Source organism: Balaenoptera acutorostrata, chromosome X (genome assembly GCF_949987535.1).
Source record: "Balaenoptera acutorostrata chromosome X, mBalAcu1.1, whole genome shotgun sequence".
In the NCBI taxonomy this organism is placed as follows: Eukaryota; Metazoa; Chordata; class Mammalia; order Artiodactyla; family Balaenopteridae; genus Balaenoptera; species Balaenoptera acutorostrata.
In genome coordinates, this window is record NC_080085.1 from 18,228,727 (window position 1) to 18,240,964 (window position 12,238).

At 32.6% G+C, this 12,238-nt stretch overlaps 1 protein-coding gene across 5 annotated transcripts in view; it reads left to right on the plus strand.

The window, feature by feature from the left end:
* CNKSR2 (connector enhancer of kinase suppressor of Ras 2) overlaps window positions 1–12,238 on the plus strand; it is a 263,361-nt gene that overhangs the window by 64,945 nt on the left and 186,178 nt on the right. For all 5 annotated transcript variants that reach the window (XM_057538225.1, XM_057538222.1, XM_057538223.1 and 2 more), the window contains exon 4: window positions 9,968–10,055. In XM_057538225.1, coding sequence (XP_057394208.1) covers window positions 9,968–10,055 — 88 coding nt within the window. The remainder of the gene's footprint in view (window positions 1–9,967; window positions 10,056–12,238) is intronic.

Below are 12,238 nucleotides of genomic sequence, written 5' to 3' on the forward strand. Positions count from 1 at the left end.
GAGAGACTAAAGAAAAAGGAGACACCTAGGGTGAATAAGAGGTATCTGACTTGGCTGACCCAATGGATGGTGTTGCCATTATCAAAACAGGAGGAATGGGTTATGGTGGAGGACAAGTGTTGAGTGTTGGCCATGACAGATTGTGAAAAGGTCTTTAGAGTATTGCTGCTCAGAAAAGATATATGGTGGATAGAGATTTGGGAATAGTTAAAATATAGGTGGTAGTTAAAGTCCTGAATACATTAATATGGTGGTGTAAGGAGATTTTTAGAATGGATTCCTCTTATCCTGCTCTATTTGTTTTCCATAACACAAGCCCTTCTAACACAGTATGTAATTTACTTATGTGTTATTATTGTTTTTGTCTGACTGCTCTATATATAATGTATGCTTCTGGAGAGCAGGGATTTTCATCTGCTTTGTTCACTGCTATCACAATTATCTAGAAGAGTTCCTGTCCTGTAGTGGGTGCTCAATAAATTTTTTTGAGTGAATGAAGAGAACTGAGAAAAGGAGTGACCTCTGCAGACCACCACGAACCGAAGGATGATTAGAAGTTCAGCTTATGGAAAAAAATAAGACATAACCAGAGACTCCATAGGATAGAATTAGTTGAGAGTGGTGTCACGGTAGCAAAGGGAGTAAAGAGTTTTTTGGTGGGGGGTGGGGGGAGTGTTGATATTTTAGTATTATTTTTTTTTCCAACTTTATTGAGATATGAGCGATATATAACATTGTGTAAGTTTAAGGTGTACAACGTGATGATTTGATACACATATACATTGCAAAATGATTACCATGATAAGATTAGTTAATATAATCTATCACCTCGCATAATTACCTTTTTTGTGTATGTGGTGAGAACGTTTAAGGTGGGAATAAGGAGTTTTAGGGAAAAAAAGGAAGTGGTCAGTAGAGTCAAATGCTGCTGACAGGTTAGGCAGGGTAAGACTGAAAGTGTATGGTAAATTAGGGAATCAGGATATATGTGATCTTACCAACAACAGTTTAGTGTTTTTACTTAGAATTAATGAAAACTGGAATTCTTGGGTTGATTGTGAGTTAAAGGTAAGTGATAACTCCTCTTTGAAGAAATTTTTCTGTGAAATGGTTTGTAGTTCAGGATAGTTTTATATAATATTAACTTCTACTTTTCATAGACTCCATCTTTTAGAGGTGTTGGAAAAGAGGAAAGGCAAATGATGAGGGCTACTTCTATATCTGGGAACTTACTTTGCTTCCTTCTCTTCCACGGATTGTATGAATATCTTAACTGCTCCTTGGCTAATATAAATTTCAAAAGGTCCCAAAATCAATTTAAATGTAATAGGATTTTATCTATAACTGTGCCAAGTGAAATGTTTACGCTGTTTGTTTTCCTGACAAGTAGCCCAGACTTTTATAAGAGATTGTTGTTAGTGGATGTGAATTTAAGTTATATTTTTATTCCTTTCAAAGAAAAAATGTTTTCTAGGTAGCAGCAAGAGCACAAGACAACATTCCATATGCCCTCTTGTTTCAGTGTGTTCTGCAAACTACACAGGAAGCAAAACACATTAATCAATGCTAGAAAAGCCAAAAGAGCAGTGTTCTCCATGACTGCTGTTGTGAATCCCTGCCGAAATGCATCGTGAAATAGTATAAAAGAACAAAGGGCTAAGTAAGAGAGAGTTGAGTTTCAGCTCTGCCTCTGGCCCTGGGTAACCTTGAACCTTAACCTCTGTTTTTATTTTCTTTTTAGAATAAGGATGTAAGACCTGCAGAATTTGAAGTTCTCTTCTAAGCACTAATATTCTATAAATCATTGACCTTGTTCACCAAAGCCATATGAGGAATATATTCGTCTTATTTCCCTTTGCATAATTTCAAAGAATAAACACTAACAAAGTTTGTTGGTGACTTGTAGAATCATGATTTAACTCCCTACCTCTTCTCTGACTAAATTTAGTTAATATTAAGTTCTAGACCAAAACTAATCTGTTTTTGTGCTTTCTTTATATAAGGTAAGAATGTATCTTGTCTTTTTTATTTTTATTTTGAAGAACTTAGAACTTAAGTACTTAATTATAAAAGTTCCATAGAAATTATATTGACCAAAAATTTTTAATATCTTGATTTGTCATGGTAGATTGCCTTTAATATGGAGGGTTTAAAATGGTCACTGCAATCGAATATTGCCAAGCATTGGATCTTTAACCTTAGTTTATTCCTTTAGTGTACAATATAGTATAACTCTTCAGTTGAAAAATGAAAAATTCTGTCGGTTAACTATGGTTATTTTGATGCCAAACAACTGGCTTAATTTTTTAAAAATCTGACTTTTTTGGCATTAAATTTTTTTTACATTTTGGGGAGAACTTGCATGCACAGCAATATGATGAGCTTATTGCAATTTTTATTTTATGTCACTTGAAGGGGGAGAAAGGAAAAGAAAGAATAAGAAAAAATCTTTAATTTAGTTCCATACTGAACTAGACGCTTTACATGTATTGGCTCATTGAATTCTCACAAAGCAGGTATCATTATCCCCATTTTACATATGAAACATGAAGTAATTTGCCTGAAGTTATTCACTAGTGTGAAAATTATAATTTGAATCTATTTTTGTTGTGATACCAAAGCCCTTCTTGTTTCTCTTTTATCATGTTCCTTTGTCATACTACATCTCCTTTTGAATGTGGACGAGTTCTTAAGGATTTTGAGGAAGCGATTCTTAGGAATGCGGCATATATAAACATTTATTTGTACTTTGGTGTTTCTCCTCAAATGCTAAACAAGAATACCACTTTTCTTTTTCTGGCCTTGATACTTCAAATTGCTATGTAGAATTTTTTTATAGAAAGTTTATTTCTCATTCTACTTTGAAGACATCAATGAGATATCTCTTAATATCATTGAAAACCTTTTGAATGTTTAAGGCAAAAGCATTAGGGTGCTAGGGAAAATGTTTACAAATCACAAAAACTGCAATTTCAGTGGCGCTTCCATTTAAGTAACATTTATTTTCAAAAATTAGCTCCTTACATTTCTTAAATAAAATAAAATCTAAGGCTAACAGAAATCCCCTTTTTCTTCTTATTTTAAATATTGACTTGAGTGAAACAACAGACTTTCCCAGAGGAAAAGCCTCGGAGGTGAATCACAGTTGGTAGCTTTACTGTTTATTTTCAATTCATGGTTTACTTGTCTATTTTTAACCTACATCCTGCTGTTTTTCACACCTCATCTTTCTTGCAGTTTTATATGGCTTTGCCAAATCAATCTATACTTGGAGGTTTCCAGATCGCTGTATGTACCATGTTGTACAGTAACATCATTAAAAAATATTCAAAAGTATTATATATAGAAAAAGTTTATTTTGCTATTTAAAATGAAAGTTTATTCTTTTCTCTCATTTTTAGCATTAATACCTATTTCTAATTGTTTCTGAAATACATTTTAAGATCATTCTGTTTTGAAAGCATCAATGAGATATCTTTTTATATCACTGAAAACCTTTCAAATGTTTAAGGCATAAGGGTTAGGATGCTAAGGGAAAAAATGTATTCTTTGAAATCTTTTGCTTTATCTACGAAAGTGGTTGAACTAATTTCTTCTTCCATGATATGAAACTATAGGACAAAAATTATTTCTATACCAGGGAAAAATTACAGAGACAAAGAAAACTACCCCAAACACTACCAAATGCTGTGGCTCGTTGTTGTTTGGTCTTATTTCCTCTTGTGTGCTCAGTGCTCCCATTTGGCACCTCTTGTTCCAGAAATGAGCAGTGATGTTAGCAAGGCTGTTGTTCATAGAATGCCCCTCAGGTTCAGCAGTGCCAACCTGAGAAACAGTAAGGCCTTCCAGATTTCCTAATTAACTCCTTAGCTTTTCTTGTTAGCTTCTAATTTGTTTAGGATTTCTGAACCATTAACCTTTCCATAAATGCTTTTGTTTGAAAAGAATGTACAACAAATAATTTTTTATAGGGTCAATAACTTTTGCACTAGAAAGAAGTATAAGCATTTTATTATCCATATGATGATTTGAGGATAGTTGTGTAACTTTTAAGATCTAAGTAGGATGGTTCCTGTAATGGCCATTTATTAATGAGCCAAGGATTTTATCTTTTTTTTTTTTAACTTTCTGGCATCAAAAAGTTTTCCTGCCATGAATTTTATTTTCTTTACCTTGAGTCAGCCACGTGTTTTTTTCTAAGTAGCCTGAGCTCTAACTTGGGGTTTCTTTAGACTGAGGAACAAATTCCTCTCGTAATTTTGTTTTGTTTTCAAGTTGATCATGTTCAGGTATTCTATAGAGATCCATTTCTTTATCTCATTAAGTCATGACTGAGTGTTCATCTTTGGTAACTGACAAAGATTGGAACCTGTCAGCCTTCTTTTATTTATGTATGTGTATAGCCAAAATCATCATCCCAAACATTAATATGTGCTGGCTAAGAATGGTTCTTAGTGTGGTTGTATGTGATTTGCCTTTAAAATGAAAACTTTAGGGGAGTTCACTACAAGATAGAATGCATGTTTTCCTAGGTATATCTTAGATTTTTTTCTAGTTTATTTTGACATTTAATCTTGAGCGAGAAGCTTGTCCCACTTGAAATATGAGTGCTCAGGAACGTGGAAAACACACCTTAGAATTCAGTTTGCTACAGGCATTCAGTTATCAAATAGATTTTTCTTTTGGTACATTTTCAAGATCAAATGAGTCTTTTTTTAAGATTTTATGGAGAAAATCATGCTGTACTTCATCTCGTCACTTTTGAATGAAGCTTTTAGATTTTATTAACAGACTTTGACCTTTGCAAAACTAGGAACCCAAGCTCTTTCTAATCATGCCAGAAGCATTTTTGAATTCTTAATTAAAATGCCAATTTTTATGCTTCAATGCAGCAAAAATGGTCTTGGGGTGGTTTTTTTAAATGATGTTTTCCTAGAAGTGCTTATATCTTAACATCTTTTAAAAAATAGTTTTATTGAGGCCTAATTTACATTCTATAAGATTTATCCATTTTAAGTTTAATGAGTTTTAATAAATTTAGATATAGATGTGCAATGACTTCAGATTAATTAATTACATACATTTTGTTCTAATTATCATTATTTGAATTCTTAATGACTCCTTTTGTTTTAGTAAATTATGTTGAAAAATATACCATTTCGGAATAGGAATAAACAGTAGTGGAAGACAGCACATAATAGACTGCGGTATATAGAATCATTTAGAAAACAATATGTTCAAACCCCTGGAAAAAGAAACGGTCATTTAATAAGTGGAATTGGGGCACTTGATTAAGCCTTTGGAGAATAAATAATGATAGAACACTACCTGTTCACTAAAGTAATTTTAGGCATATCATTTATTTAAGAGGGAAAAATAAATCCGTAAGAAAACTGGAGAAAATATAGACAAAAAATGATTTCTAGATGTAGACTTATTATTAAGTATTTTAAAATATGGAATAAAATGCAAAGAAATGTGCTGTTTGACTACATAAAATTGAAAAACATGACTAAGTATAAGACAGATGACAAACTGGGGAAAATACTTGCAACAAACAGTTATGAGAAGCAGAGGGTTAATGTGTACTATGTGAATATTACATTTAAATTAAAAACAACACCAAAGTGCAATAGATGAGCCTATAAATAGACAATTCAAAAAACAAGAAACAGAAACTGCTAAGGTGTATATACCATACAATAATTTCAAAGTACTTGAAGCAAAAAATGACAGAACTAAAAGAAGAAATAGACAGATCCACAATTACAATTGGATACCTCATCTCCTCTCTCAGAACAGAAAGTAAGGATTAGAAGAGCTGAACAACACCAGATAACAAGATATAATTGACATTTTGAGAGCATTTCATCCAACAACAGTAGAATACAAATTCTTTTCAAGTGCCCATGGAACATTCATGAAGGTACACCATATCTGCATCATAAAACAAACTTCAACACATTTAAAATAATTTAAATCAGTTAGAATCTCTTCTTTAACCATAATGGAGTCAAACTAGAAATCAAACAACACACTTCTAACTAATCCATGGATAAAAGAGGAAATCTCAAGGGAAATAAAAAGAAATACATTGAACAGAATGAAAATTAGAACAAGTCATAATTTTTGAGGCACACAGCTAAAGCAATTCTGAAAGGAAAATTTGTAAGCACTGAATGCTTATATCAGAAAAAAAGAAAGATCTCAAATCAATTATCTAAGCTCTCATCTCAAGCAAATAGAAAAATAATTGCTAATCAACAAGCATGGGCGTAAAGTTTTAGTTAAGCAAGATGAAAAAGTTCTAGAGATCTGCTGTAGAACACTGTACCTATAATTAATAGTATTGTCTTTTACAGTTAAATTTTTGTTAAGAGGTTAGATCTCATGCTAAGTATTCTTAAAAAAATAAAATTAAAGAAAAAAGAAAGTAGAAAATAAGCCCAAAGCAGCAAAAGGGAGCAAATAATAATGATAAATGAACAGAAATCAATGAAACTGAAAACGGAACCACACTATGTTGAGAAGTCAATCAAAATTAAATGGATAATAAAGGAATACTACAAATAACTCTTTATACATACATTTGACAGCTTAGATGAAATGGACCAATTCCTTCAAAAACACAAAAACTACCAAAACTTACCCAAGATGAAATAGATTCTCTGAATGATCCTGTAACTATTAAAGAAATTGAATTGTACTTAGAAACTCTTTGGAGTAGGGGAAAAAAGGTCCAGGCCTAGATGATGTCACTGGTGAATTCTGTGTTTAAAGAAAAAATAACACCAATTCTACAGTCTATTTCAGAAAATAGACATAGAGGTAATCCATCCCATCTCATTTTATGGTACAATCATTACCCTGATTCCAATACCCGGCAAAGATAGTACAAACTTACATGTTATAATCCTCCACAAAATATTGGCAATCCAAGTCCAACCACATATAAATAAAACTGTGCACCTTGACTAAGTGGGATTCATTCTAGGTAAGCAAGGCTGCTTCAGTACTTGAAAATAAATCAATGTAGTCTACCATGTTAATGTGCTGTAGAATAATAATCATATCAGTTAATGTAAAAAAAAAAAGCATTCAGTAGAATCCTATACCCGTTCATGAGAAAAATTCTCAGCAAAGTAGGAATAGAATAGTAATATCTCAACTTGATATAAAGCATATATAAAAAGCAACAGCTGACCTTGTACTGTGAAAGACAATGCTTTCCTCCTAAGATTGGGAATAAGGCAAGGCTGTCCACTCTCATCCCTCCTGTTATATCCAGTACAGTAGGCCAGAAAAGGAAGTAAAAGGCCTAGAGATTAGAAAGGAAAAAATAAAACTTTTCCTATTTGCAGATAATATATGTCTGAGTGTAGAATATTCCAAGATAGCTACAAAACATCTTTTTGAACTAGTAAGTGAATTTGGCAGGGTTGTAGAATATGAAGTCTACACAGAAAAATTTATCACATTCTTGTATACTAGCAATGTACAGTTGGAAACAAAAAGTAAAAACATGGTATAATTTACAGTTGCTCTAGAATTAATGAGATGCCTACATATAAATTTAGCAAAATATCTACAGGATTTGTATGTGAAAACTATAAAACACTGATGTATAAAATCAAACAAGACCTAAATAAATGGAGAGACATACTGTGTTCATGGATTGGAAGACTCAACTTAGTAAAGATGTCAATTCTCAAATCTTCCTGTAGGTTTAATAAAGTTCACATAAAAATTACAGCAGGATTTTTTTTATAGCTACAGACAGTGTGATTCTAAAATTTGTATTAAGAAGTAAAGGGACCATAATACTTCATCAATTTTGAAGTTTTTTAATACTATTTTAAATATTATATAACTTCAGTAATCAAAACTGGTATTGGTGGCAAGATAGACACAGAGAGTCCAGAACTTTATGCATATGGTTAGCCAGTTTTTGACAAAGGAACAAAAGCAATTCAGTGGAGAATGGTTAGTTTTTCCACAAATGGTGTTGGAACACTTGCATAGGCAGAGGGAAAAAAGTGAACCTCGACCCAAACCTCACATCTTATACAAAAATTGACTTAAAAATGGGTCATAGATCTAAAAGTAAAATAAAAAACTTTTCGAAGAAAACTTGAGTTAGAGTCAAGTGAAGATTTCTTAGATATAATGCTAAAGGTACAATCCAGAAAAGAAATTATCGATAAATTTGACCTCATTAAAATAAAAAACTTTTGACCTGCTAAAGATCCTGTTAAAGGATGGAAAGAGAAGCCATAGACTGAGAAGAAATTTTACAGGTTACCTATTCAACAAAGGACTTGCATACAGAAAATACCGAGAAGTCTCTAAACTCAATAGTAATACCAAAAATCTAAATAAAGAATGGGCAAAGGGCTTGAGCAGACATTTCACTAAAGAGTATATATGGATAGCAAATATGCACAAGTCGGCATAACCAGTTAGAAAATTATTAGGGAAATATAGTTAACGATTAAATATAAATAATATATAAATAGAGCAAATACATGTAACTTGGGGGAAATGCAAGTTAAATCTGTGATAAGCCTCTACATAGCTATTAGAATGGCCAAAATACATAAGTGAAAAATACGTTTTTAAAAAATGTAACCAATAAAGGGCCTCTCATATGGACCCCTGTGACAATGGGAGGTGCTTGAGTTGTAGAGTTTTCTAGAAGAAAGACAAGTTCAGTTTGTAACCAGGAAGCAGTCTTATATAATCATTTATAGTAAATTGCCTTAAGAGTTATCAGTAGAGAGATCCAAAGCACTAAAGTTCTAGTAATCTGACTAAATTTTTACCCCCATACCTTCTTTTTTATTTGTGATTTTGTTTTTTTAAACTGGGCCTCCCAAATCATATAAGCTTTGGCCCCACAAAAACCTGATTAGCGTTCATAGACGAGAGAGGATAAGGACTAATGGAAAGCCACTGAGTTCATTTGGTGGCAAAACACTTGCTTGGGAAGACTGCTGCTGTCTACAACATTCTTGAAAATATAAACCTCGTACCAATATATATTATTATTATTATTATTTTTTTTTTATTTTTTTTTTACATGGATGACCACAACAAAAGCAACAATGTTTGCAATTACCAAACATGAAACACACTCATACTATGTCATAATATTGACATTCAGTCCAGTAATCCTCCACTGTAACAGCTCCTTTACTTTGCAGTGAAAATTGATTTGTATATTCTTTGCCAATATATATTATTTACATGCCAAGTTGTTTGAAAAGGGATGTGAAGTGATGTAAGTAATTGGTTTAGTACAAATAAAAACCTACTTAAGTTCATAGAGGTGGTATATTAGTGTTTAACTCTGGGGTGTGGAGTCTGGAGTCAGACTTCCTGGGTTTGAATACTAGCTCCACCACTTACTAGTTTTCACTTAACCTTTCTCTACCTCACATTTCTTATATGTAAAATGGGAATAATAATAGTGCCTATCTTATAAGAGTTGTGAAAATTATTTGGTACATGTAAAGCATTTAGAAAAGTAACTGGCATATAGTAAGTCCTCGGTAGGTGATAGCTGTCATTAGACTAGCTCTGAATTGTGACTATTTCAAGAAGATACTGGACTCAAAATCTTACCTTCATTTGAAAATAAACTAAAATGTCTTTGCTAAACCATGCCTTTTTGGTGATGTTTTATTTTAGATGTAGTGAAGAGACCTCATAAGAAGTACGAAAGAACTTTTAAATATTAAGCACTAAAAAAAGAGAAATTTGATGGAAAGCAAACATTTTTCTTGAATTCTCTTCCAAGCATTTCCCTCAATTTTCTTCCTTAAATATGTTCCGAATATTGTTTATCACTATGTAAACTTCAGAACAGTTCATTTCATATTATTCAAAATCTTATTTTAGGCTGTTGTATTTGGGGACCTTTCAAAAGCTGTTCCTATTAATCACAGTTTTCCTTTTTCCTTTATAGATCACCATTTGCTGCTGTCACAGACTATTCAGTTACAAGGAATAATGTCATACAGCTCTGCTTGGAATTAACAACAATCGTGCAACAGGTATTAGCTGGAAAATTGTTCTTCAGTTAATTTATTAGCTATCTCATATTCTAACAATGAGAAGTACTTGTATTTACCAAGAGTTTATAAAATACTGGTTTGGGATTTTTCTCATTCAAAGACAAATGGTTCAAAAGAAACCAAATACATAATTCATTGGAAAACTATGCATATAGCCCAGTAAACAAGAGTTTTATTTATCAGCAGATGTAAAAGTAATCTGAACCTCCAGAGACAGCTTTATAGTAAATAAGTCGGTTACTCTCACGCTTTTAGTGGGGATGACTAAACTGTATTGCCTTTCACAAAATTAAATTAACCCATTTGAATAACAATTTGAGACTTTTGCTCTAAGACACCATTAGTTCCTTATTAGTACGACTATAGTTTCATTTATATCGGTATACATACAAACAGATATACATAATAGCCTTTAATTATCACCTTAATCATTTAAATGATCTATTTACATGACCCAGTTTTTTTACTTTGAATATTATTTAAGCCAGGGACTCCAAATCAAACGTGTTCAATAGTGCAGCAGCTGATATAAATGTCCTGGCATAACATATGGAGAAATGGTAGAGGAGTGAATTGACTAGTACATATCCTGCGAAAATTTGTTTAAATCTAATAACAAAACACATCTGAGAGGTGTGAGGCTAGTGACCACCACTCTGTGTAAGCCTCATGTCAACCTATTGCTGCTACTGCTACTTTCTCAGGGTGCCATTTTTTGTTAAACTATCCAGTGATGCAGAAATAGGGAAAGCAGAGGATAAAATGTGATGATACAGAAGATTATTGGGGAAATTCATGATTTAATTTATCCTTCTACTCCCTGTCCTTTATGATGAGGGATAATTAAGTTTCTTAATATTGCCTGTATTTTCTCAAATAAGAAATTTTTTTAATACAGACTTAAATCTTTCAATATATTTTCTGTTGTACCGTATAGATTTTATTAGCACCATTTCTCTGAAATTGCAGGTTTATAGAAAGGAGAGTAAGTTTGTGACTTTTAATTGTGGAATACAGCAGACATTCATCAGGATTATATCATAGCAGTAAGAAAGTCAGTAACTCACTGCTGTTAGTCACAAACATGGATGAAGATGATAAACATTTTATCAGCCTTGAAATGCTGTTGTCTCACTACATGTCTTCATATTTGTTATCAGTGAATTTTATTTCTGAATGTCAAAGACTTCAACTGGATATTAGGGAGAAGAGTGGCATTTTAGGGCAAAGGTCAGCAAACGTTTTCTGTGAAAGGCCAAGTTTTAAGTCTGTAAGGTTTTGTAGGCTTTAATGATACAGGCTCTATGGTGTTTGATCCAACTATTCAATTGCAAAAGCAGCTGCAGACCATGTGTAAGTGAAATGAATGGACATGGTGATGTGCCAATAAAACTTGTTTTACAAAAACAAGCAGCAGGTTGAATTTAGCCCTGGGCCACAGTTTGCTGACTCATGTTCTAGGGCTATGCTAGTCCAGTGTGGTTCGTGGGCCAGTAGCATTATCATCACACAGAAACTTGTTAGAAATTCAGATTCTTGGCACATACTCCAAATGTACTGTGGGGAATGCCCAGGAATCTGCGTGTTTACTAGTTTTCCAGGTGATTCTGGTTCTCATACACTGTTCTAGGGCATAGGAATGAAAGAACAATAATATAATCTATGGGTAATTTTTCTTGTAGATCTGTATTGTCAGTGACATTTCTTCAAAAATATGTTTTCTAAAGCTGTTTTTTTTTAAGCCATTAAACTTGACCAGAGATTTGAGATGTGGATAATAGACTATTAGTTTCTTCCCTTTTACCATGAGAGAAAGAAATTTTCTCTGCTTTAAGGGTACCTACTGCACAGTATTTATATGATAATCATTCATAGTATGTTAGATATGTGTTCAGTAGCAATCTATATGCCAACAGTCATAATAATACAATAATTATTATTATCCACTACATGACAAGATCTGTGATAACTATTATATGTATCACTTAAGGTTTTCATTTATACATGAGACCCAAGATAATTGAAATACTGTGGAATTAAATGGGAGAATTGAGTTTATTTTTCAACTGTTTATACATGAGAAGCTCATACGGATTGTCCATTCTATGAGAATACAATCCATCTGATGTCACCTTCTAAAATAATGTCATTTCCATGCATAA